General features: G+C 41.9%; 1 protein-coding gene across 2 annotated transcripts in view; it reads right to left on the reverse strand.

Annotated features, from left to right (window-relative positions):
- Window positions 1–10,653: 10,653 nt before the first annotated feature.
- The window catches only part of MED23 (mediator complex subunit 23), a 43,525-nt gene continuing 27,072 nt past the window's right edge, over window positions 10,654–27,106 (reverse strand). For both annotated transcript variants that reach the window (XM_088666160.1, XM_035108978.3), the window contains 14 exons: window positions 26,114–26,288; window positions 25,392–25,555; window positions 24,663–24,787; window positions 22,946–23,151; window positions 22,288–22,468; window positions 21,290–21,460; window positions 20,039–20,255; window positions 17,784–18,020; window positions 16,765–16,930; window positions 16,339–16,411; window positions 15,650–15,864; window positions 14,740–14,860; window positions 12,773–12,904; window positions 10,654–11,753 (listed from right to left, as the gene is read on the reverse strand). In XM_088666160.1, coding sequence (XP_088522286.1) covers window positions 11,583–11,753; window positions 12,773–12,904; window positions 14,740–14,860; window positions 15,650–15,864; window positions 16,339–16,411; window positions 16,765–16,930; window positions 17,784–18,020; window positions 20,039–20,255; window positions 21,290–21,460; window positions 22,288–22,468; window positions 22,946–23,151; window positions 24,663–24,787; window positions 25,392–25,555; window positions 26,114–26,288 — 2,354 coding nt within the window. In that variant the 3' untranslated portion in view covers window positions 10,654–11,582. The remainder of the gene's footprint in view (window positions 11,754–12,772; window positions 12,905–14,739; window positions 14,861–15,649; window positions 15,865–16,338; window positions 16,412–16,764; window positions 16,931–17,783; window positions 18,021–20,038; window positions 20,256–21,289; window positions 21,461–22,287; window positions 22,469–22,945; window positions 23,152–24,662; window positions 24,788–25,391; window positions 25,556–26,113; window positions 26,289–27,106) is intronic.

A 27,106-nucleotide genomic window follows, 5' to 3' on the forward strand; every position in this document is an offset into this window, starting at 1 on the left:
AGAGCTTGCCGATCAGAAGGTTGGCGGTTCGAATCCCTGTGATGGGGTGAGCTCCTGTTGCTTGGTCCCAGCTCCTGCCAACTTAGCAGTTTGAAAGCACGTCAAAGTGCAAGTAGATAAATAGGTACCGCTCCGGTGGGAAGGTAAACGGCGTTTCCGTGTGCTGCTCTGGTTCGCCAGAAGCGGCTTAGTCATGCTGGTCACATGACCTGGAAGCTGTACGCCGGCTCCCTTGGCCAATAACGCAAGATGAGCGCCGCAACCCCAGAGTCGGTCATGACTGGACCTAATGGTCAGGGGTCCCTTTACCTTTACATAGTATTGCAACTTACAGCTATTTTGAGGAAACTGCAGTCCTAATCACATGAGTACAATGGTTGTGCGAAGCTGTCCCGACTAGGTGTGTCCAAGGCTTTAGGTTCCATTTCAGATATGAAGGGCCCTGTCTTTGCAGTCCAGCCAGGGCTGTCTCAAGTCGGTCGGGCGCCGTGGCGTGGAGATCGCTCCAGTGGTGGGCGGGCGCAGCGTGGCTTCCGCGCAGCTTTGCCGCACAGCGCCCTCCTGCCAGCCCGGTGCCCTGGCGCCCCGTGCCACCGAGACTACCCCTAGAGCCAGGCCTGAGTCCAGCCACCAAATGATGAAGCTCTGTCCTGCACTAACATTTGGAAATTAAACCCATTCTAACTTCTAGTTTTCCTCGACTTCCTCTCATGCACAGCCTTTCAGCCTGTCATAAATAGAAATAGAAATACTTTATTGTCACTGTACCACTTGTTTACAGTGAGATTAAATGAGCCCCCCTCCCCCCACAATACATACATGAGGAGGTGAGACTCTAACCATTGATTTATCCATTGTTCGTAGAACACACAGGTGTCACCTGTTAGCAGGGGCGAATGAAGGCGTCGTGACACCCGGGGCGGGGCGTCGCTACGTAGGGTGCGACGCCGCACATGCGCTGTGTGGCAAACTGCTATGTACAACACATGTGCAGCGTCACTACATGTGGTACATGCACTGTACATAGCGGTTTGCCGGCGGCGGTGCCAGGATCCTCTGCTTGTGGCTGCAGCCGTGAATGGAGAATCCCCTACATGCAGCTGTAGCAGCAAAGGAGGGATCCCACCGCCGTCCGTACGGCACTGGAGCAGTGCCGCCGGCAAACTGTCATTACATACAGCACATATGTGCGACGCTGCACATGCGCTGTATATAGCGGTTTGCTGCCGGTGCCGGGATCCTCTGCTCGTGAATGGAGGACCCTCCACATGCGGCTGCAGCAGCACGATGGCTGCTCGTGCCGCAGCGGCGGGGCGAGCCCTTGCAGGTGCCTTCTTGTCACCCCCCCCCAGACATGGCACACATGGCGCACCGCCCCACCGCCCGCCCATTGCGACACCACTGCTTGTTAGCAGAGCAGCTACTTTGTTGTGACAAAGGTTGATCTCGGTTTGCCATTTGGAGGGTAAGTGGTTCTGTCAGGTTGACTACAAGCTCATTTCTTTGAGTAGAAAAAGGAAGCGGAAAGGATGGTGTAAGAAAAAGGAAGTGCAGCACTGTTTTATTTGTGTTGTTAATATTGTCATATTGAGCCAGTGTGGTGGTTAGAGTGTTGAACTCGGACATGGGTGCAGGGTTGAAATACCCGCTTGGTCATGAAGTTCATTGGAAGGACTTTCAGCAACTCACTGTCTCTCAGCCTAACCTACCTCACTGGGTTGTTGTAAGGAAAAAATGAGGAGCGAGAGAACCATGCTTGACATGGTCGACCACAAACTTTTGGACCACTGCCTTGCTGATGTGGGGATTCAGGGCACAGCCTTACAGTGGCTGCGCTCTTTTATCTCGGGTTGGGGACAGAGGGTGGCGCTAGGGGAGGAGTTGCCGTCACGGCACCCCTTGGTGTGTAGAGTGCCCCAGGGTGCAATCCTCTCCCCGATGCTTTTTAACATCTTTATGCGCCTGCTTGTGCAACTTGTTGGGAGCTTTGGGCTGGGTTGTCATCAGTACGCTGACGACACCCAACTTTATCTGCTGATGGATGGCCATCCTGAGTCGGCCCCAGACACACTGACCAGATGCTTGGAAACTGTGGCTGTGCGGGAGCCGATTGTAGTTAAATCGAAGACAGGTCCTCTGGCTGGGTTGGGATGACTTAGGGTTGGGGGGCCAACTCCCATCTCTTGCGGGGGCTCAGTTAGTGCCAGTGCCTTCTGTTACATGAGACCATTCTGCGCGATTTGACATCTTTCCGCAGGGCCTGCAAGACGGGAACTGTTCCACCAGGCCTTTTGTCCGGGCCCAGTCTGACCCCCTTCTCTCTTTGGGACACTGTGTAAATTGCCTCTTTGGCTATTTCTATCGGCCCATATGGGACTAGCACTAGTGGCCGGGCCTGGTGAAATTTTAATTCCTTACCCCTACGGTTATGATTTGTGGGTTCCCACTTAATTTTATTTTGATTTTAAATGTGATTTGAATTGTATTTTAAACTAATAGTTTGAGTTTGTGTTTTTAATGTACAGTCATACCTCGGGTTACAGACGCTTCAGGTTGCGTCTTTTCAGGTTGCGTCCTGTGCCGAACCCGGAAGTACCCTAATGGGTTACTTCCGGGTTTCGGCGCTCACATATGCACAGAAATGCTAAACCATGCTTTGTGCATGCACAGAAGCACCGAATTGTGACCCGTGCGTGCGCAGTGGGTTGCGAACGCTGTGGGTTGCGAACGTGCCTCCCGCACGGATCACGTTCGCAACCTGAGCGTCCACTGTACAGTCATACCTCTAGTTGCGTTAGGTTCACGTTGCATTTTTTCTGGTTACGAACACAGCAAACCCAGAAGTGTTTACTTCCGGATTTGCCACTTTGCACATGTGCAGGAGCGCTCTATCATGTCACGTGCAGAAGCGGCACTCTACTTATGGACTTGTGCAAACGGCACCCTGGAATGGATCGTGTCCGTAAGTAGAGGTACCACTGTATTTTTTATATTTGGTGTTAGCTGCCCTGAGCCCGGTCTCGGGTCGGAGAGGGCGGGGTATAAATAAAATGTATTATTATTGTTGTTGTTGTTATCTATTATATATTCCCTTGAGCTCCTTGGAGTAAAGGTGGGATACAAATGTAATAAATAAATAGGCAGTAAATGGTTTGTCATAAAGAAGAGGCTGCATTGATCACAGCTGCATGGTGTATTATATGGATATCATACCACAAACCAGATAATCCAATGGGATCTCTTCTTGTTATGTGGGTTAGTTCAAACATCCATGTTCTTAACTTGATGACTGCAGTATATTGTGGTTTCCTGCATGAGCTGTCAAACACCAAACATGACACTGTTTTTTAACCTCAACAGTTCACACACATTATTTTGTGACTCACTGAGCACTGGATAATTAGCTGGTGAAAAAACAAGTCCTATAGTTAATAGCTGACTATCTGTGTACAATTTTGTGAGAGTAGCAGCACCTGCCTCATATAATAAGGATTAAATTTTGAGTGCTCTTAGCATGAAACCATTTCTATCGCCTAGCGGGAAATTATTAGCTGAAAGAGAACATTGGCCATTTTCTGGGATAGTTAACATTTGTAGTCATGCCCTGTATCATCAGAAAACAAATGCCATGAATCCAAAGTACTTTATAATCACTTGGGTGACAACAAGGTGACCCACTGTGCTGCTGCTATGTAAAAATAGGGTATGTCATGGCCCTGGTCATTTGACTGAGGTCTACAAAAGTTTATGTTCCCATCACCTGACAGAGATCAATAAACTTTCACTTAGCTTCAAGCAGAGTCAGCACACTAATGAGACCGAAGAAGTAAGTTTGGTTGAACTCCCTGGGAATTCCTTCTAATACAAATACAAACGTTAATATAAAATAAAGCCATGGCTATGTAACAAATTGAAATGCTTCAGTTAAACTTATTATTATTCATTTCTATACAGCTTTATATTTTTAAGAAAAATCTTGAAGTGGTTTACAGCACATTAAAACATCGATAAAACAATCCAGAATAAAACATTACTGAAGAAAGTCAGATATAAAGTATACAGTCAAAGCAACATAATTAACAGGAAACTAAAATATTATCTCAGATTTCAAAATAAAACATTACAAGGAAGGTCAACTACAGAATACATATTTAACACATAGTTAGCAAAAAACAACAACCCTTAAACATTTCAAAAGAAAACATTGTATTATTATACAACTTCACTTTAAGAGTAAATAAATAATTTAAAGTTGTACTGGAGGACACAATGTACCAATTATCATTCACTTTTGAAAATGTTCAGGAGAACCAGCGCCACATGAACACAATTTGCATGTCAGTTGCAAATAACTCCCATGTTTGCAAAGTGGGCTTGTTTTTCAACCTGAGTTAGCATTTCCAGGCAACCTGAGCACATTCAAAGATTTCTACACATTGTGCTTCCTGCAGCTAGTATCACGAGAGGCAGGCGAGTGGTGCGGCACTTCCTCAGTCTCTTGCCGCCACCACATGGTTGTGTCCTACTCCTGCCCTTCCCCAAGACTATCTGCACATTTGTTGGCTTTTTTTTTGCAGTGAGGCAGCTTGCCAAAACATTTAGGCTACACTATAACTTGAACCTAGACTGTTCTGCTGCAGACAGCCTGTCTGTTGCAGGCAACATTGGTGTGTGTGTGCATGTGTCTTACACAGGCAAAAATGGGCACAGGGTGAACGCCTTGGTCTTCTGCTGCATGTTCAAAATGACCAAGTAGGGCTTATATCTATTGTATTGTATATAGTTTCTGGCAATCTTAGATACTTGTGGAGCACAGTGGAAGGAGCAGATATGTTTGGTTCAGACCTTTTATTGTTTTATCAGCGGTCATTTTTAGGCCTGGTCATATTTGGAGTTTTGAGTGAATGTTGTGTGCCACCCCTTCTGGTCACTTCTCTGTGGCCACCCCCCCCCCCCAATCCCAGATTAATGCAAAGTGCATGACCACACGCATTCCTCTTTCTCAAAGGATCTGGATAAATGACTCCATAGAATTAATCTGAGCCTTGAGAAGTTCCAGTTCCAGCTGTGTCATTCCAAGTACATTAAATGAACAGCAGAACAAATTGTGTGGCGTATTCATTTTTGAGATAATTTGAAGCCTTTTTCATGTAGGACGGAGACCAAAGTAAATTAGCAAAGATTATATACAGTAAATTGTAACCAGTGGGAGTTCTGAACACTTAAGAATGCAAGTCACACCAATTTCAGTGATGTAGGCATGGAAAGCAACTACGTTGTCATATAATTACTAGAAATGCACAAAACTGAAAGTAAACATTTATTAACTGTAAGATACCGGAAAAAGATAAACTTCCATAATAATTTTTTATTTTTATTTTATTTATCAGGAAGTGAATACCCTGATGATATCCAGTCAAAGGGAAGCCTTTCTGGAGATCCAGCTAGCCAGAGTTCCTGTGGGAGCATCTCGAGAATAAGTCCTCCATTAGGATAACGGGCGCTTCGTTTTCAAAAGAAGAGGTAATCATTGTTCTGTTAGATTTATAAATGCTGCTATTTATATATGAATCTTCAAATTGTCTTTAGACTCTGTTATATAAAGGGGATGCTCTTTGTCACTTTATTTCTGTTATTTTAAACAAATTTATAAATAGTGATGATTCATAATCTAAAAACTTAAAATGAGAATAGAAATAAACTTACAATGAGGTAGATTTATGAATGAGTCTATTCTTATTTTCTGCACTTTGAGCTAAGGAGATCCTTTTCTAGTCTGCGACTAGAACGGTGTCACTCTTATTTTGCACCCCAGGGATGGGGACCCGGTGGCTTTCCAGATGTTGGATTCTCAACTCCTTTTTTAAAATAACTTTTTTTTAAAAAAAAAGTTTTTACAAATATCATTTACATTCCAATATGGTCAATTTTATACATATACAGGATTCCCTGAATCCTTGGACTTCCTTCCCCCCGTGGTTTCCATAGTACTTCCTTTTATACTGCATCTTACAATATTATCCAAATTGTGTTCAAATTTCCATTTGTAACCATAGAATATTACAAATGTTGTATTAATCCTGCTAAAGTTCTTTAACAGTGTTCTTTAACACAATCTATAAATGTTTTCCATTCTTTATTAAATTTCTTATCTTCTTGGTTTCTGATCCTCCCTGTCAGTTTTGCCATTTCGGCATAGTCCATCATCTTGATTATCCATTCTTCTCTGGTTGGAATTTTATCTTCCTTCCATCTCTCGGTGAAAAGCATGCTTGCAGCTGTCGGCACATACATAAACAGTCTCTTCTGCTCCTCCGGTATTTCATCACCTATAATTTCTAAGAGAAAAGCTGCTGTTTTTCCCACAAAGGTTATTTTAAACATGTTTTTCCAACTCATTATATATCATTTCCCAGTTACAGGTAGGTAGCCGTGTTGGTCTGAGTCGAAGCAAAATAAAAAAATTCCTTCAGTAGCACCTTAAAGGCCAACTAAGTTTATATTTTGGTATGAGCTTTCGTGTGCAAGCACACTTCTTCAGATACACTAGAAACAGAAGTGTAGGGTCTGACACTTCTGTTTCTAGTGTATCTGAAGAAGTGTGCTTGCACACGAAAGCTCATACCAAAATATAAACTTAGTTGGCCTTTAGGGTGCTACTGAAGGAATTTTTTTATATCATTTCCCAGAATGCTTTCCTTATTTTGCACGTCCGCCATGTGTGGTAGGATGGATTCCCAACTCCTGTCAGCCCTGGCCATCACTGTCTGGTGGCCAGGGGTTATGGAAGGCATAGTCTAACAATATGTGGAGGGTAACGGACTCGCATCCCTGTTGTTGTCCAAGCCAAAATGCTATAGATAGAGAAAAGAAAGTTAAAATCTCTTCACTGTTTTGACTTACTAAAACACAAGAAAGCTATTTCATTCCTCTGAGAGCGCCCCCTCATTAATTGTGTGCTTGTTTTGAATTCAGACATTTGTAATGACTTCTGCCACTGAGGTGGTTCTATTCATAGCTGAACTGTGAGTCAATCAGAAGAATTTCTAAAGAATTCTTTACAAAGAAATTATGCCCTCTGTTTTTAGAAGTCTACCAAACTGCTTTCATGTCTGTAGAAGGGCTGTTTCAACCTTACATTGCTGTTCTTACATTTTTAAGAAGATGGGCCATTTTTTTTTTTGCTCCTGACTATCTTGATATAATGCAGACTTATGGTTTGGGGCACTCTCCATCCACAGCCACATTAATGTCCTAAAGCAAGGGGGGGGCGACCTCATTTGGCCCGCTAGGCTGTTTCACTCAAGCCACACCCACCAGTCCTACACCTGACATATATGACATCAGGTGTGGGGCTGGTAAAGGCAGGGCTTGGGGGCAAATGAAAGAGGTTTGCAGGCACCACCAGTTACACAGCACTTTCCAGGCACTGACTATAAACTCATTGTCTGCACTTGAGAAGCATGTTCGCCCCCCTGTCAAAATCTTTTGCAATCCGATATCTGATGCTTAAAAGTGGGAGGAGACTCACAAAGCCTTTCCTCAGTCTTCCTGCATTTTCTTTTTAAGTCTGGGGGACCTGCCAAAGGCTTTAAGACAGCCCCCATGGTCCTGTTTGAGCCCCCAGAGTCTCAAACATGGGCACAAGGGCTCTCTTAAAGCTTTTTGCAGAAACCTCTTGTGCACAAGCTGCTTCAAAGGTTGCTTTTGCACAGGGCTTCAAGCTCAGCCGATGAATGGGGATGAAATTCTGCTGCTTTGGCTTAATGTTGAATTAACCCCTGTTCTGCCTATCAGCTGATGTGGTCCTGGTTTGGGGATAATGGCCTCATTGGCCAAGTTTGGGCTGCAAGCCAGAGGTCCCCCACCCTTAGCATAGGGGTATGTGTATGTCTAAGGGAAAAGATGTCTCCCACCCACACTAGTCTAGAGCAATTTTCTTTTAAAAAGAATCTGACTATAAATTGCTGAGTATCCCATTAATGTTAACAGACTCACAGCATGCACCACTAATATTCTTCCGAGAAATATTATCCATTTGCATTTTAATGAGACACCATGGTGTAATTACACCAGAGTACTTCAATTTATAGGCTACTGCAGGGCACGTTCAGACGTTTCAGAGCCTGTTGATGTGATAAATTTTATCAACTGAAAGCTTGAGGAACCATGACAGCCTAGGTGAAGATTGATAGGGAAACCTGATAACCTGCAATGGCTATGACGGACTGTAAAAAAAAAAGGGGGGGGATTTCTACTGCAGAAGTATTATTTCCTAGCCCTGTGGCATAGAGTTGTGGTGCTTCAGCACAACAATTTATTTTGGACTTGGTGCTGCTCATGCCTGCAAGTTTATCTCAGTGCCCACATAATATTAACCTCAGAAAAATGCCAATTCAGACCCCCCCCCCCAAAAAAACCTAATCTGGATTTACTGTTTTCCATGGAGTGGGGTGGGTTTTTTGGGGTGTTTGTGTGTGTTTGCTGATCAGATTTTCTGTGGAAATGTTAAATCTGGAGGAAAAGGGAAAATATGGGAGTCTTTTTGACAAAGACAACATTGCATGGATGCTGCAAAGCACATAGATGCATGCATAAGCACCACTGAGTCTGCAGTAAAACTTCCCTGCAGAAGTGCCTCTGAATGCATGCCAATGCGCACACTAGAGAAGTGGCTTGCCACCCCCACCCCACCCCCACAAGTACTTAACAATTGCTGAGGGTCTCAGTGGGCCACTTAATCATTTTTCTGCCTCTTGTAGCAATTGCATTGTGTTGTGCTAGATGCTGTATGGTTTGCATTGGTATTTTACTGCTTCTTTTATTCATTACGTATGGACTTTATTGTATAATTCAAACTGCAACATAGTATAAGAAATAAAAGCAGCAATAAAAATATAATTAAAAACCTATATGAATATGTAATACAGTGTGCCACCCCCTGGCTGCTTTCTCCAACTAGACTGGTAGTCCAGTAGGCACAAGTTTGGATCTAACCCATTGTTGCCTGTAAGGAATAATGGGCATGGCTGGAGCCCAAAAGAAACAGAGCGCAGGTCGGATTAGCTAAATCAGCAAATAATGCCTGTGGTCCCCCAAACACTTAAGAACAGGGTTGGGGAGCCTGTGGCCTTCCTAGTTATTGTGGGGCTACAACTCCCAATAGCCCTGGCCAGTGGTCAGGAATGATGGGAGTTTATATTCCAGGACGCTCTGTAGGACCTAGTTTCCTCAGCGCTACTTTAGGATGAGACTGGAAATGATACCTTTGCAGTCTTGAAAATGACTTCAAATTGCATTTTGGCAACAGTTGTTGTAGTTTTAGATTATATACAATGCCAACCTTTGTCTTCAGAATGAATCCTTCTGAATGACCCGTTTATCGTGCATTCATCCTAATTGGCTTGCAAAAAACTAAAGTTGTTTTTTGCAAGCCAATTAGGCTTGCAACGATTATAGCCGTTCTTTATTGAGCATTCATTCTGATTTCCTTGCAAGATGGTAACAATGGGCATTCGTCCAACATACATCCTGATTTGCTTACAGTGTGTTTACACGTCTGCATGTTAATGTTTTGTTCCATCTGACATTTCAGATATTTACCAATCACTTTCCTAACTGCAAAAAGTCTGATCCCCCTCCCCAAACTCAAAACAATTTCTTGCATTAGCCCGACAAGCCCCTTTAACTGTGCAAACCTAAAGTTCCAGTATGTGCTTGCATTCCATTCCCACAAAAAAATGGCAGTCAGTCTGGAGGTGTCATACAACTGTTAGAAAGGACAGGAGGATCCGGCTATTGCAGGAAAAGGGCTTATTGGGAGAAATTCCTCAATAATCTGCCTCTTAGATATCCCTTGCCTCTTGTGCTTCAGAGTTAGAGGGGCTGAAAAAACGATGCAGTAATTTTTGGCTTTTAAATTAGATATTAAGCCAGTAAAGCAGTGTGAAAGCATGGCTTCTGCCTAGAAAAGAACTAGTTTTGCTTTTGAAGTTTTACCACCTAAATGTCAGCCTACGATAGACTTCAAAGGGAAGTGTACCGAGTGACCCCTTCCTGCAGCAGCCCAATTGCCAAATTTCTGCAGCAGCTGGAAGTCTAAGAAGTTTAACAGCAAAAGAAAATCCTATTTATTTATCAGCTCGGTGCTTATTGGTAATAGCCTTAACTGCATATATATCAGAACTGTTTGGAACAAATTGAAGAGTCAGAGCTGGCTTTGCTGTAATGTTTTCACAGCGGGGGACCACAGCACAGGATCAGACAAGGACTCAGAGCCCCCAAAGGGATTTTTTTTTGCAGTTTTGTTCGTTCAACACCCTGGCCCAACTGGGGCCAGAGTTTCAATGATGAAAGAGCCAAACAGGGAATGTTCCGGGAAGCAGATGTGATCTAGTGGATCCTAAATCCTCCCAGCTGCTCACCTGAACCCCAATCTGGGTGGAAATATTTGTGAGCAGGTTTAAACTCACCCGTCACTTTCCCCTTTTGTTCCAATGTCCAATTAAAGAAGTAACTTTACTGTTCTGAAACAAGGAACACGCGTTATTTTCCACAGGGAGCTTAAAGTTTAGAAACAGGGACAACCTTCCAATTCCCAGTCTTACAGCACTGGTGAAGCTACAGTGTAAAATTAGTACAAGCAAAAATAGGTCAGTAGTTATAAAAACTATTTTTATTAAACACTTTTTTCACTGTTATGAAATAAGAGCAGTATTTTACAAATCTTAACATCTTCCCGAGCAGTTGAAACATTATCTGGTTAAAAATCTTTCTACCCCACCAACCTCCCTACGCAAAAATAAAACTTGAACAAAAGTAGTATAGTACAAGTCCAAAATAAAATGTAGTTATTACACAAATTCAAAACACAGGTGGCTGATTAAAACCACCACCACTTCACATAAATATATTGGTTGTAATCTTGGAGGCCTGCTCATTCGTGATTTGGATAGACAGTGTTTTAAGCCTGACTGCAGCAGGACTGCTGGCAAAGTAAGACAGCACCAGCAAATTCTGGCACCATGGTCAGAAGTTGTTTGTGTCTGCCTTTTGCACCAATACTTCCAACTAGTTTTCATAGAAAATCCAGCTAGTAGGTTTAATAGACTTGGCTTCAAGCCAAAAGGATCTCAGCGGCGTAAGCTTAGCTTATTCTTCCTTAAATGTTCACCCTTTATGTTCACCCAAGCGCCATCATTTTCCAAAGCTGGAAAAAGCACAAAATGTTAACTGTTGCCAATGTAAACATATCTATGCTACCAAAAACAGAAGTTAACCACTGGCAAGAAAAATGAGACGCGAGTAAAGAAAACAAGGCCAACAATGGGTAGAGTTGTTGTTTAAAGCAGCTGGGTACTTGTAGAGCCACATTGTTTGCTGAACCTAAGGAGTTCCTTTGATTTGGAAAAGGGCAGCAGCAGCATATATAGAATATGTAGGTCCTCGGATGCATTAAAAGGAAGGATGTAATGGGAACTTTCCTGCACCCAGCTCTTCTCAAATGAAATTCATGCTGGGTGCTGCTTCATCTGGGCCCATGTTGGATGTCCTTGGCAGAGACAGTAGTTTAGTGCCTCCCTCTACTGTGTCACTGGCAAGGCCACATTCACGGGGACCTGGCTAGGCTGAGGTGCTGGAGACACATTGCTTATGGGTTGCTGAGGAACAGTTGCCGACTCCATCTTGCTGATATGTATGAAGCGCAGGCGAAGCTTCAAAGCAGGCCTCAGGTTACAAATAATCTTTTCAACCTTTAATGAAAGCCAAAGGAAAATAAAAATGGTTATAAAGCAATAAAGGGATGGTTCCTTTATATATAGATATATATGCCTTGCTATCTCACCAGGAATCAGCTAACTTGCGGTAAAGCAAGCCAGTGGAGATTGGCTGGGCCATGGTGAATGCAGAATGTAACCAATCCCAGTAGAAAGCAGAGATTAAAATCGGCTTCTATCAGCTCTGTGGGTTTGACCTCACTAAGGAGTTTACCATGGGAAGCTTCACAGTCAGAATATCCTTGAAGGTGCCTACAAAAAGCCCTGTGCACTGCTTTGAAGCCCTGCTGATCAGCTGTTCTTTGCCACTTCCAAAAGCGCTCTGGATTGTGTTGAAATCCTGATGTTCATGCAGACTTCAAAGCACCCCATTACCTGATGTTTGTGTAACATCAGGTGACTGACAGGTGGTCAGCACTGCCCACCTGTCAAATGTGGCCTGCTGGTTTAAAGTCTAAAATAAAAAATTAAAGGTCTTCATTTAGCTTCACAATGCTTGCAGAAGAACAATTGTTAATTGAATCATGATAACCGATTTCTTTTATATACAGGTTTTAATTGGCTCACTAATGGCAGGATGTCTATTGCAAAAAAACTTTTTTTGGTGAATGGCCATCGTTAATAACATAATTAACACCATCTCTACTGTTCTGCATTTCATTTCTGTTTATAATTCTAACTACCCCCATGTTCTTGCATCTGACAAAGAGGACTCAAGATTCTTCATTGGTTTTAAACAGTTTGTATGCTATTTTCCTTGACTCACTTCAAAATTTAAAACAGAAAACAGAATTATAAGTATGTAAGATATCTTAACTGACATTTTCCCATAATACAGTGATATCACGGCTACAAAAGATTTTTAAAAAGAAAAACAGAGGAAGAAAAGAGGGGCAATAGAAATAAAGGAAAGAGAAAGAGAAAACAAAGAAAGCAAAGGAAGAGAGACTTGGCAAAAAATACAAAAGAGGAACTTCCGGTTTCCCATCACTTACTTGGTCTTTTACACTGTCTCCAGTAAACATGTACTTCACATGATACAGGAAATCACATATCGGATCCATGTAGTTGAGATGTGTGTTGCATTGGTCCACCTCCAGAAGCATTTCATAAAAAGCTACTCCAATCTATTGAAACACAAACAAAAACTGTACTGAATATGCATGGTATTAGTGAGCTGAGGTTGGTGAGCACGGCAAGCAGGGGCAGAAGCCTATGGTTCAGTGGTTCTCAAACATTTTTCTCTGGATCAAGCTTTCAGAATAAAAACTTGCTCGCAACAAGGCTAAAAATTTTCATGGATAAAAAATTCATTGGAAAACAAAAAGGAAACAACTAGCAGTGCTAGATTTATAACACGACTACTTTATAATGGTAAATGTAAGGTAAAGGACGCCTGGATGGTTAAGTTCAATCAAAGGCGACTATGGGGTTCGGCGCTCATTTTGCTTTCAGGCCAAGGGAGCCAGCATTTGTCCGCAGACAGCTTTCCGGGTCATGTGGCCAGCATGACTAAACTGCTTCTGGCGCAATGGAACACTGTGACAGAAACCAGAGCGCATGGAAACACTATTTACCTTCCTGCCGCAGCAGTACCTATTTATCTACTTGTACTGGCGTGCTTTCGAACTGCTAGGTTGGCAGAAGCTGGGACAAAGCAACAGGAGCTCAACCCTGTCATGGCAAGCCCAAGAGGCTCAGTGGTTAGACCACAGCGCCACCCACATCTCCACTTTATAATATGATCATGGGGCATCCAAAAACATGAATCATTCCCAAAATATAATGATTGTCCTTGAATCTTCCCACCACAGTGGAGTGTTACACTCTTTGAGAACCACTGCAGATCTTGTAAAAGGTTATTAAAAATAACAGATCACATTATTTCAATTTAAAATAGTGACCTGAATCTTGCATACAGATATACTACTGAAGCATTCTGCAATCGGACTGAGCTTTGATTATGAGAGATAATGGGATAGACAACTGTATATAGTTTAGTGGAAATGTGTTTGCCAGATACACTGGTGTTTTGTGGTCTACCACAGAAGCACAAGGACATTTCTGGTGGACATTTTTTAAAAATTAGTCTTTATCTAAATTTGGGGCATCTTTTGTTTAAGATGAACTCATCAATCCATAGCCATATGGGGGTTTCAGAGCCGGCAAATGAAAATTGGTGGCGCCATAGCAGTAACCCTCATTTCTAGAAGAACTCGGGAATTTTTATTCTTCAAAGATGACAGGAAAAATCGAGAATAAGCTAATTATGCACTTTTCATATCTCTTGCTCTGCCTGGCTTACTACAGAAAGCAGAGTTTAAAAGGCACAGATGTTCCTTCCTGTCTTCAAAGACAGAGCTTGAAGTCAGCTTTGTTTAGCTACTTATGGCATAAGCATAATTAATTTTAGGACACTGAAAATGTCTTGGAGAGTTTATTTTAAAACTCCTTTGTTGTGCTTGAAGAGACAAGCTTGCTGAATACTGTAATTTGCTTTCTACTGTGACTGAATGCAAAGTCCATATAATTTGAGGCTGTGCCTGTGGTGATTTCACGAGAACTGGGCTGTGTTTCTCCCAACAAACTGACAAAGGCAAATGGGCAGTAAAGAAAAGGAAAATACCCAAAAGATTTTGTAAGATATCCTGAAATTACATAATTATGTGATATATATTCTCTTGCACCTATGACTATGGCAGGGATATATTAAACCTCCAACTAAATTGCTTCACTGCAAGATGTTATATTGGAAGTCCTCCAAAGAGGATGGAGGGATGAACACAACGAAAGATATACAAACTATCTCTTCGTTGAACTAATTTTGTTGGAAGGATAGGAGAGCAAGGTTAACGTTTGCATGGAAAGCCTCACCAGAAAAGGCAGTATTTAGCAAAGTCCAAAAGCTTGCTGTCCTACGGTTCTGATGAACACTGCAGCAATTTCTCTTGATCTCACATACCTCTAGCATGCATCTTGTCCTCTCCTGCTGGAACCGCTGTAGGAATGGACCAACCAGGTGATACACGTAGAGTAACTGAAATTCAGTCTTTACTACTGGTATCAATACTTCAGTGAGAAACCTGTAATATTTTAGAAGTTATATTAAGTTAGAAAAATATAAAACAAAACTAATAAAAGCACTATTTTATACCCTGAAATTTACCAAATTTTGTTAAGAGGCAAGTGCTGCTAATAATAAGATTCATACACTCAGATATTCTGACACACACTTAACAGAAGATATTTACCTATCAGCTATGTCCTATGGCTATATGTGCACTTTATATACAAGCAGCACATTTTTATTTGGCTGAAAATAATATTCAGATATTATATAGAGTATGCCTGTCATGGCGGGAGTCAGGTCAGCAATAAAGGAAGCATATCTTTGTTGTCAGTGAAGTTAACTCTTTATTCAAGGAACTGAACATGTTCTCAGCAACACTCCCCAGTAGGTCTTGCTTCTACTGCCTTCCACCATCTCTAAGGCTCCTCCTCTCTCAGGTGTTTCCCAAGCAGTCTCAAACTGTGTCTGGACACCTCTGTTCTGCTCTTCTCATTACTTTGCAAGTTCTTGGACACCAGGTGAGAGGGGAGCTTGTTGCAGCAGAAGAGGGAGACTGTGTTCAACAGTCCCTTGACACCCCCTCCTGCTCTAGCCTCAGAGTCTGAGCTGCTTCCTGTCTTCCTGCTCACTAAACCCTGTTGTCCCTTCAGCACCTGAAACCTACCCCCCTCCAATCCACTCCCTCCAACTGCTCCTCTGTGTCCCACCACCAATCCTCTGGCTCTGAGCCTTCCTCCTCTGGGGTTTCCCCAGCTGGTGCCTCCCACCATTCCTCTTCATCCAGCCAATCCATGACACCTACTTTGGAATGAGGGAAAGTTGGCCAATGCTTGAATGGTGCCAGACTGCATGTGCCAATGCCAGAGTGTAGCTACAGCACATCTCGGAGTAAGACTGGTGGCAAGCTGTGAAGTCAAACAGCTGGAATGGGTAACCAACCCATTCGGTCTCCGAAGTCAAGCTAGGACTGTTGATAACACTCACAATCCTCTCGTGAAGGACAATCCAGTAGGGCTCCTGGGGAAAGAGAGCCAAAGCAACTTCAGATCATCAGGACATTGTGGCCCAATTCTAATGTTGTAGGAGCAACGTGATTGCCACTCTCTTCTGGCTCCACCCTACACCACATTGTTGTAGCATGGGAATGTAAAAACCACAAGCCCGTGTGTGGAGAACCATGTTTGCACAAAAGGCAACTTAGTTACTGCTGCAGGAAACTGAGTTTTAATAACAAACATTTAAGAGTTCTTAAAATAGCCACCCTAAACAATTTCTACACGGCTCAAGGTGTCAACTTTTCTGAATTGCTTCAGATGCACCATACTCTGTCTTTGATTCTTCACATCCAAATTCCGTTGACCTTACAGTACATTCAAAACTAAGAAAAATGAACGCTACCCTAACTTCGCATTATATTTCTTGTACAGGGGTCGATGGTTTAGCATGCTCTCTCGTCACTTAAATCAGAATTCAAAATGCAAGATGACTTACAGGTAACGCAGTGATAATGAGTCCAATGGCGTTCATCCAAGCTGTGATATTGTCTCTGGGCACTAAAGGCTGACTATAAGAAACAAAGGGGGAGAGAGACACATGATTCTTTCATTTAATAATTTGGCAAAGAAATTGATACATTAAAATCGGCTAAATATGGTTAGCTCAGTTGGTTAGGGCGTGATGCTGATAATGCCAAGGTTGCAGGCCCGATCCCCATATGGGACAGCTGCATATTCCTGCATTGCAGGAGGGGTTGGACTAGACAATTCTCAGCATTCCTGCCAGTTCTACAATTCTGTGATTTGGTTCCTGGGAATCTTTCCATTTGACAGATATTAGACAACATTTTGCAAGATGTTATCAGGTCCCTAACTTCACAACAGTGTCCCCCACCCCCACCTTTCAGAAAGTTTCACATACCTTTTCAGCACAACATTGAGGAGGGCATTGCCCACATCCTTTCCTGGTACAGTCAATGCCATGAGTTCGACACAGGTAACATGGAGAGCGTGGGCAGCTGGGTTGGGAAATTCATTGAACCTCCAGTCACAGTTTGGGAATGGGCTAGATGATTTGCCAGCCATCGGTGACAGCAATTAAGGTAAAGAAACTGTTATAGAAACTAGGAAGCAGCCATTAGAACATGGGTAGGCAAACTAAGGCCCAATCGCCTTCTAAATTCAGCCTGCGGACGGTCCAGGAATCAGTGTGTTTTTACATGAGTAGAATGTATTTAAAATGCATCTCTGGGTTATTTGTGGAGCATAGGAATTCATTCAGTCCCCCCCCCAATAAAATATAGTCGTCGTCGTCCCCCCAAAGGTCTGAGGGACAGTGGACAGGCCCCCTGCTGAAAAAGTTTGCTAATCCCTGCATTAGAACAAGAAGTTAGCATCCTATCAGGAGCATCACAGTTACAGAGTTTGATGTGTTATACACTTTGTGTTTCCCACCAAATGCAATGCAGTGTATTAGAAATTCTGAGCCGATTTCCCCACTTCAAGGAACTAAAGGTTTGTTAAGAAAATGACTGGTCCTGTGATCTTTTGGATTTATAAATTTTACTTAGGCTGCAATTCCAAGCATGCTTATTTATTTATTTAATAAAAATTATATACTGCTTGGTTGTAAAGAAAACAAGAAATATTAAAATTGTCAATTGAGCAAAGGAAAATAAATAGAAAGAAACCAGTCTGGCTCAACTCAGTGGGGTTTACCTCTAGGTGAACCTACCAATGCCTGGGATGTTAGCCACACATATTTAACACATGAAGAGAGTTAAAAACATGCACGTTCTACTTATTTTGCAGTAGTAATTTGATAAGAATCTGTGGGCGGCTGAAGCACTAGAAAATAGACATATACCAATTCATTATAATGAGAATAGTTATTTGGATGCAGCCTGATATTTCACTCCCTCCTTTTTTTAAAAAGGATATTATCAACCAGTCTCGCAATCAATTTGCAATAATAAATATCTTCAGGAATCCACAGGTTATCTTCTCGTGCATTCATACCACATTTGAGGTAAGTATCACTTAAGCACCACCCTTGTGGCCGATTGTCTTTAAGGGAGCCGATGATGGCATGGACGAGCTTTCGTTTGAGGTTCATCCTCTCCCGGAGGTGCCCCTCATAGTAGTGAAGAGTGTTGTACAGGTAGGTCACTGGACGATCTGCCAAGAGGAGAATAGATGTGTTTACAAACTTACTGCCAAGTCTGTGTTTAATCCATGTTATAAAAGTAAACCTTCATTCAGGCAATCCAAGTTCTGTTCTAATAAGTCTGGGATTTGTACCAAATATAAATAATGCAATCTGATCATCTCTGTTTGGGGGAAATTTAGCCTGCAATTTTTGCTATCTTGTATACTTTACTTCGCTCACTGCAGGAGCTTCAAAGATTTCAACTTGTTTCCCCCACACACTTTCAAGAATATGTATACAACCGCAAGGACTAGCTTGCAGTTTTCATAATAATAGAAGCTGAGATTTGTACGAAGCTAAATTGTGCAGCCAGCATCATAGAATGCCTTTTTTTTGCACTGTCGCTGAATTGCTGTATGTACACATAGCCATGCTTGTAGTTTTAAGAATCAGAGACAGAAGTTCAAATGAGTAGTAGTACCTGTTGCCTCTTTGATTAAAGTTCTCATAATAATTCAGCACATTAACCCTGGATTTTGTGAAAAATCAGAGAAAATCTCAAGCTAGGCTCATGTCAGAATAAATTTTGTGTGCTCATTCTCTTTATGGGATAATAAATCACTTCTTTTAATGATAATCTCTGTAGTAACCCTAATACACCTCTAAGTAGCAGCTCTGGCTAAAACATTTTTTTCTAAAGAATGCAGCATTGGCACGGGTAATGCAAATATTTCTCCGAACCCAGGGAATAATATCTGGGTGTTTGGAATTGGAAAGAGCAGGTAATAATGACCAAAACGTGGAATAAGGTCATCCTAGAGGACAATTCTGCAAATACTTTATAGTGACAACAATGGATTAAAGGCCTTAAATTAGATAAACATCGATATACATTAATCACATTGGAAAGAATTGCTAGTCTCTGGCTTTTCCAGATTACTATAATGCATCAGTGACAATAAAGAACAGTCTCAAAAGATGCTTCATAGTGATTTGAGCAAGATTCTAAGCATGAGTTTAAATGCTTATATGGTAATGTATGAGGTTTCCTAAAGCAATCTATATAGCAACAAGGGCAAAATCTGGTCGTGTCAAAACCTTAAAAATTCTGTTCATTTTCCATGCCCCTTTAGTTCGTAAAATGCTTTTTAAAAAATCGAGGCAAAAAAACCAAACAGTTTCACTTGCAGAGTAAATACAAATGCCAACATAATCTATTTTGCATTTATCTCAAATTTAAGCTGTTTGATCACATAATTTGGATTTATTTTTAAACCACGAGGGATTAATACCTTTTTCTTAATCCTTGTTCTCAAAAAGGGAGGGAAGTGATGTGTGGCTGTTATTAGTGGTCTACCCAGCATGGTGACTATTACAAGTCATGTTGTTTCTCATTACTGAACTACTAATCTTTATGGCTTCTCCTCAGCTTTTGAAGTAATTGGAAACATCAACAATCCAGTCTCATACTTCTCTCCTCACAGCTATTTCAAAAGACAACCACCCCAATTAGCTCCTTCCTGCAACCTCATGAGCTTTCATGCATGCATGGCGTTTGACTACATACAAAGGCTTCCACTTTGCTTCAATAGGCTTGCCGGGGCTGCGCGCGCGCGGGGGGGGGGGGGGGAGGGACTCGGCATGCACACATCTGCTTTGTACCATGCAGAATTTCTCCAACACTAAACATCAACAGGGACAGAGCTTGACATCTGCACATACGTGCCTGCAGTTTTGGCTCAGCCAAACATGGATGCTAACATACCAGCTCGGCTGGCATTTTTGAAATGTATATTGACACAGACTTTTGAAGAGGCCAGCAATTTCCATACTCTTCCTAGGAGTAGGGGTTCCCCCCACTCCCACAAGTCTGACAAAGCCATATGCAATTACTCCTTTACTATGCTGGTGAGACAAGCAAAATTAGCACAGCTGGAACAAGACTCAGACACACACAACGCTTCATTGGTGATATTGTTTATCATCCACTCAGTTTACAAAGTAATTCACGTGTTTACCGAAAAGGGGGGGGGGTAAAGTAACTTACCGTGAAATTTGTATAAGCCTCCTAGATGATCGAGTAAAGTCTCCAGTGATTTGGACACCGGAAGGAGTTCCAGAAATCTGTGAATCACAATGTCAAATACTGGCAGGAAACGGAGACACACATTTCCAAAGTATATCGGCAAGTACTGGGGCTGGATTTGTACTGGAGGGTTGACTTGCTCTGCTAACCCTTCAAAATATAACTTTTCAGGATACCTCTGTGGAGAGAAAAGTTTTTAAAATATTAAATTGACCAGCCTTGCTTTGGTAACATTCCAAACCTAATATTTTATTCTCTAAATGTTCTGAATGCAGATTTCCCCCGCTACAATCCTGTTGTGCACTTGAAAAGCAATGGTGCTTTACATTCATATCTCACTGCAAAATCTCTAGCACAAACTGAGCTCTGTAATTAGAAACACATACAGGCAGCAAATCATATGACTTTTAAAGATTTCTAATTTCAGGTGTGGGGTGGGGTGCGGCTACTAAGAAAATGAATAGGCATATTTCTGCCACTGGGGAAAGAAGTGTTTTTTGAAGCAGTGTGATGAATGCAGGTAAGTCTTAGGGTGATTCAGCCTCAAAGCCCACATCTCAGGCAGTTCACTGTGGTATCTACACATGCAGGAAACAAAAGGTACCACACCTTCCAAGTCCTGATCTGTTCTAGGTGGTAAGGATTGGTCTAGCATACTCAACTCCCCTAATATTCCCCAGCAGGGGAAATGGTTTTGCATGTGTCTTTGCCTGTAAGACCTGCCTGTTTTCAAACTATACTCCCAGTTCAAATGTGAAATACTGCCCCATCTGCCCCTCACTCTCCTCTACAGCACATGCAGAAACCACTTTCTTGACCATGAGGCCCTATTAGTCTCGTCCGTTCAATCCACTGGAGCCCGTCTTTGTCCCTAAAGCACCCAGGGTTTGAGACCCATCAACTACCCTCACCCGGTTTAACCAGCCAGTCGAAGCCAATCCTTGGGTGTGGCTGCTGTCGCATGTTGACAGCTTTTAGGAGCCCCAGGTGAGAGCTGAGTGCAGGGTGGGGAACAAAGGTGGACAAGCTACCCCAGAAGTAGCATGACATGTCCCCCACCAGAGGCACTACCCCCTCCCCTAGAACCCCATACACCCCAAGCAATTTGCAGTAATAAATAAATAAATAAGTGCCTTGAGAAAGAAGGAGTAAAGTTAGAAACAATATTCTAACTTTACATATTTCACCACTAAGTCAAGTAACAGAAAGTACCTTGTGATAGGACATGTGTTTTGTATGCCAGTCATTCTGCAGCCAATGCTCTGGGGAGTTGTCTTTCACAAATTCACTTACTCGGTTTCGGAAATCATTAGGTTTAAGTAAGAGCAACTGAATGATGAAGTAGCACACTTGGGCTTCGTTGCCCTCATGACTGCGCATTGCCTGAAATGAAGAGGATAAAAAGCATCTAAGAGGACAGCAAAATACTACAAATTAAACATTTGTGGCTCATGGAGGAAAATAAATAAATTTGTGAGTCAAATCTGTAGCACATGAGCCAGAGATGTTTGGAGAGTGTCACACTGTGCATAGGCGTTTATATGCTAATGCTAGACGCCTCCAAGCCAAGATGAGCAAGTTGGAATGGTTGGTTGTAAAGGAGTGCAAGTGCACCATTTGTGCATTGTTTGACTGTTAAAAACCTCTAAGCAGTTTACAAAAATATAAAATGAAACATTGAAACTATTGATAAAAATAGTTAAAACAGGTAATTAAAAATATTCAGAAGATGGTTAAAATCAGCAATAGCTAAAAAGAAAGCACATGCAAGATATATAGTGGGGATGAAAGAGACAACCAAAGAGACAGTTATATCTTCTTTGCCTCTGTCGTCACTGTGGAAAATGTGGGGTTGATCCTTGTGCCTGATTGTACTTTCTCAGAGTGTCTGAGGAGCTGAGGGAAACAGTTGTAAAAATATGAACAAATTACTGGGTGCAGGTAGCATCCACTAGAGAATACTTAAAGAACTCAAATGTGAAATTACCAATTTTCTAACAAAAAATGCAACTTGTCCCTATGATCAGCTTTTTAACTTGTTCATAAATGACCTAGTTAAGAGTGAGCAGTGAGGTGCTGATGTATCATAATCATTCAGCATGGTAAAAACAAAAAGGAATTGTGAGGAGCTTCCCAGAATCTCACCAACTTAGTACTATTAGTTTTATGGTCGTCATACAAGAGGTATCCACTGTTGTGGCGTTACTTACCAAACATAAAATCAACCGGTCCAGTGTCACAATGTTGTATTTCCACACCATGTCATTGAGAATCTCAATACACTTATTGAGCTGCTGGCCTCCAGCTGATGTGGAAAATTCATAGACCAAGAAATCTGCAAATGTCCTTACATGAGCCACCAGAGCTCTGGCTCCAATTCTTTCCAAGACCCTAACAAACAAGGTAGGAAAATGCAATGGTGGCAGATGAAGAATTAATTTAACAAAGTGTAGTGTTAAATATAGATACTGTACCTAAGGCTGCCATGATCAAGTAACCAACCACTAGAGAGCTACTGTTTTCAGAACATTCACTCTCAAAATGCATGAAGTAGGGCAGAACTGATAAAAAAAACCTGCAGTAAAAATAGAGTGGTGATTCTAGCCCCTTCTGTCCTAAAATAGATTCCCTCTGGAGTTAGTAGATAGGTCTGCAGCAGCCCACTTTGTATTGATTTGCACTGATAATGAATTTTGTCTTTCAGCCTATGCCTAGCAGACTATACGTAATGAAAGTCCAGGGGACGAACCATTAAACCCTGGGCAGCTGCAGAAAACCCCCGTCTTTGGCAAAGATGTTATGTTTTCTTTTACTAGTGTGCTAACTGAAATGTACCTCTGCTTAGGATGTTCTGCACAAATAACTAACCTGTAACCAATTTGGTTAATGTGATCAGTCTCCAGAAGCATCTTCCAGAGGAGGCAAAGGAAGAGGGGTGGGGAGCCCTGCATGGAGAAGTGGGTGATGATGTCATTCTCATTGATCATGGACTTCCATTTTCGGTACTCCTCTTCCACGTTTTTCTTCAGGTTAAAGCGGCTCTCTTGAGGTACATTGTTTTGTTTGAAGAATGCCTGGAATAAAGTGAATTGTTATCAGTTGTCAGATCTGAAAATTCCTATTTCATCTGAAATTAAGCAAACTACTGTGAGTCATTCTGCTTCTATAATAGAGACATTCAGAAGCGGGATCTTAAAAACCTGGAGGAAGAAATCTTCTACCTGGAGATGGGACTTAATTTTGGTGCTCCAGCCACTTCCTACTACCCCCCAAGTTGACCCCCCCCCCTGATTTCCCCCTAAATCTCCAGCATTGCCAGTATAAAGACCACCACTTTTCTGGCTTTCCTTCTCACAAGGGATTTGTGCCAGAGACAGGCCTGAGTAACTGATTAAATATTTTAGAATATCGGGTTGTGGGACAATTATCTCAGAAAACTTGCATCCTGTAATCATTTTGCATCTAGCAAACACTAATCCAGTTATGTCTAATGCCTCCTACATCTCATCTCAATCTCTGACAATGTGTGGACTGCAGGGGTCCAGCTTTTTCTGTCCCTCAACGCCTTTTGCGAACTATTCAGTATGAAGACAACTTCTGGAGAGTTTGAAGCTTGCTCACTGTTTCGTGATGGAGGAACTGGACATGGCTGAATCCTTTCTTTCTGCTCAACACCCGTGGGTCAACTTTAATAGGTGGATGAGGCCGTCCACCCGTCACTCACCTGATGTCATTATGACCTCAGATGACAACTGGAAAGGGGCTCACTTTCAAAGGGAACAGCTCTTGAATAGAAACGGCATGCAAACTTACTTCAAAAGGGATGGCTCTCAGTGCCCACACTAGGGAGTCCCAGATGGGGAACTACTTTGTTCAGCCAATCCTAGTGGGGTTTCCTATTAGTGAGAGGGAGCCCTGAAGAAGGCAGTTTAAGGTCCTGACTGTTTCTTTGCATCTATGTCTTTACCTACCTATACCTGACACCACATAGGATGTCCAATGTGGGGCAGGTGGGTGTGGTCCGGGGAAACAGCCTTGCAGGCCAAATCAGGACCTCCACCAGGTCTAATGAGGCCCAGAGAGTGGAGGTTCCTCACCACGACTTTAGCTGGTCCCAAGAAAGGTATTAGGTCCCTGTGGCGTCTAGGGTTTTCTTTCTGATTTCTTAAAGCCTTCTTAGAAACACAGAGCTTTCTCTATACAGATGGAGGCAGCTGATGCAAGGATGGGCCTTCTACAATGTGTCCTTTTAGTACAGCAATTCAAAGTTCATACTCATTTCACCAGACTAGGCTAAAAGCAGAAATTACCTGCCACACAATTTGTTATGTTACTTTGAAAAAATCCCTAATAATGGGTACATTTTGTTGGTAGTGCTTTCTTGTTAAAACCTTTAAACCTGTACCCCTTTAAAACCTTTAAATCTCATCCTCCAAAATATACAAAAAACACTGTTGGGAAGCCTCCTTCACGTAATTTACTGTGAGGTGACTTTTAAAAAGTAAGAGAAACAGTATGTTCTTCCATCCTAACTTGCTCAAAGGTGAAGGCATACTTGAATAATTGGTTTTGTTTTCTTAATTACCTGAAGTGGAGCTGGAAAACAGCTCAAGGTGTGTGAAGCCCAGTTATGGGGTGTAAAGCTCATTATGGTCTGCAATATATCCTTGCACCAAGTGCCCTGAATGGAATCCGACCCTGTGAAAAAATCTAAGACAGACATCTAAATGTAATTACTTATTTAAATAGCTAAAACAAATACAGTGGATTGATCAATAGTCATCTTTATTCCCCACAGTTGCTATATGCATTACTGATATTGTAATTTTAACAATTCAAGACCTCCACGGGTTTCCTTTTCCAGATTTAATTATTAATTCTGACTAGACTCTGTTTTAGATTAACCAGAGTTTAGCATTATATTTCAACCCTAAACTGTGGTTAATCTTAGCTGGGGTCAGAGAAAACAAGTCAGCTTCATAAATTATAGTTTGGAGGTGGCTTATTTTACGTAACTATAGTTTGTCCAGGTTAAGAGATCATGGCAAGCTGTGATTAGTTTAAAGTGGATCTGAAAGCTTCTAAACCTATTGTGACTATGATGGAAGAGGGGGTAATATGTGAGCCTGATAATAGCTGTGGCCTGGTAACAGTTCACTCCTTCAATAATTGTAACAATGCAGTGAAAGCATAAAGAATTCAAGACTTGTAAAACAAAAATTAGCACACTGTATGTACTGCATTAATCCTCACATCTTGTGCTTTCCTTTGATATATTCAAAACCATCTGTAAAACAGAGAGAATGACTGTTACCTGTGACATGCGTTGCTCTTGCTAGAGTCAAAATAAGTGCTCTGTTAAGTTCCTCTGATTCTGCTGAAAGGACTGTTTTGGGCTCATTAAGGAAGCGGGTGAATTGTGGCTGGACCTCAGAGCTACCCAAAGCAGTAATCAGCCGTAGAGCAGTGCTTTCAACACTATAAAGAGAATATGTTAGCTATGTTTTCAGGGAGGGAAAGGTTTTTTTTAATGATAATAGCAGGAAACACCTTGCTTCAAGCATTATTACAGGAAGCATGGCAATATTTGGCTTGATCATGTGATTTGAGTTTTCAGTTTTGCACTTTACACGAGTTCACCCTCAATTGACTACCCATATTTCCATGAATGCATATTGGCCTGGTCTGCATGACTCTGTAAGCGTACATTGACTGTGCACACTTGTAGGCTCCCAGAGAGGAGCTAGCAGCAGCAGCACGTATTCTCTCCAGTCTTGTTTATTCTTGCTCCGTACCGAGCAAAGCCAACCTTTTAGCTTAGCGTCTTGCCTGAACCTGAGCACATGGTTCAGCTCTCTCTTCACTAATCATAAGCTGTGGCCAAAGTTGGTTCTGTAGTGTTTGAATCAGCCCTTCCAAAGATTGCACTAACTTTTGGCCTAGAAACATTTTGGACCCAATCCCTCTTCCATGGTTTTCTGCTTGGTGTGATGCTTCCAAAGCAGAAATAGATTGATTTACAGTAGCAACACTTACCATAGATGAAGCTGGTTCTGATTAGTCTGGGCCACAGCGGCTAAGGAATGAAGGTTACTAAGCAGCTGGACTCTGTAATGAGGTTGGATATGGTGCATGCGATAGCTGAACATCTCCAGGAGAGTATGCAAGATTCCCCAAGCGTGAGACTTAAAAACAGTGGGTAGCAGTTGGCCTGAAAAGAAAAATAGGAAATCAACTATTTTTTCAGTGAAACATTGAGAGGAATATATTTTTCTTACAGGCACAAATAGAAAAAGGTAAGTTCAGGCATGTTTCTTTTTTCCTTTTCCTATATTTTTTTTAGCCCTACAGCCAGTGCTGGATTTACGTACAAGCTAAACAAGCTAAAGCTTAGGGCCCCATTCTATTGGGGCCCCCAAAAAATTTAAAGGAAAACAAACAAACTGGATGTACATTTCCAAAATATAAGATAAAAAACAAATAAAACAAAACCTACATGCAGCAACAGTGGCAAATGGCGTTAGATACCTATTAGGTCCATAAATTACCATATAGCATATAGTCAACACAAAAAACAGTGACAATTTGTTGTTGACAAAGGACAGCTGGACATAGAAAGGGCCCCATTACCTTCAGTAGCTTAGGGCCTCATCAAACCTAAATCTGGCCCTGCCTACAGCATTGACAATAGATAGCACATAGTTAGATCTTAGCAAGTTCAGGTAGAATAGGTATCCACTATTATGCAATTACACAGACTGCATTATTCATTCATATAATGGCTGCCTAAACAGGAGCTTAAAGCAGGAGTCCCTATTATTCAATGCTTGTCATCTCTTCTTTAAAGAAGATATTACATGCATCGAATAATACAAATGATGTAGACAATTTTGTTGAAATATGGCATTCTTTTATAAATTACTTTACTGACAACCCTGAAATCACAGATTGAACTTGGGCAAACTCAGGAGGGTCAACTGTGAGGTTAAAGCCTGCATGCCATTTGGGTTCCTTGGAAGATGTGCCGGA

The sequence above is a fragment of the Zootoca vivipara genome, chromosome 3, assembly GCF_965207765.1.
Source record: "Zootoca vivipara chromosome 3, rZooViv2.hap1.1, whole genome shotgun sequence".
Classification (NCBI taxonomy): domain Eukaryota; kingdom Metazoa; phylum Chordata; class Lepidosauria; order Squamata; family Lacertidae; genus Zootoca; species Zootoca vivipara.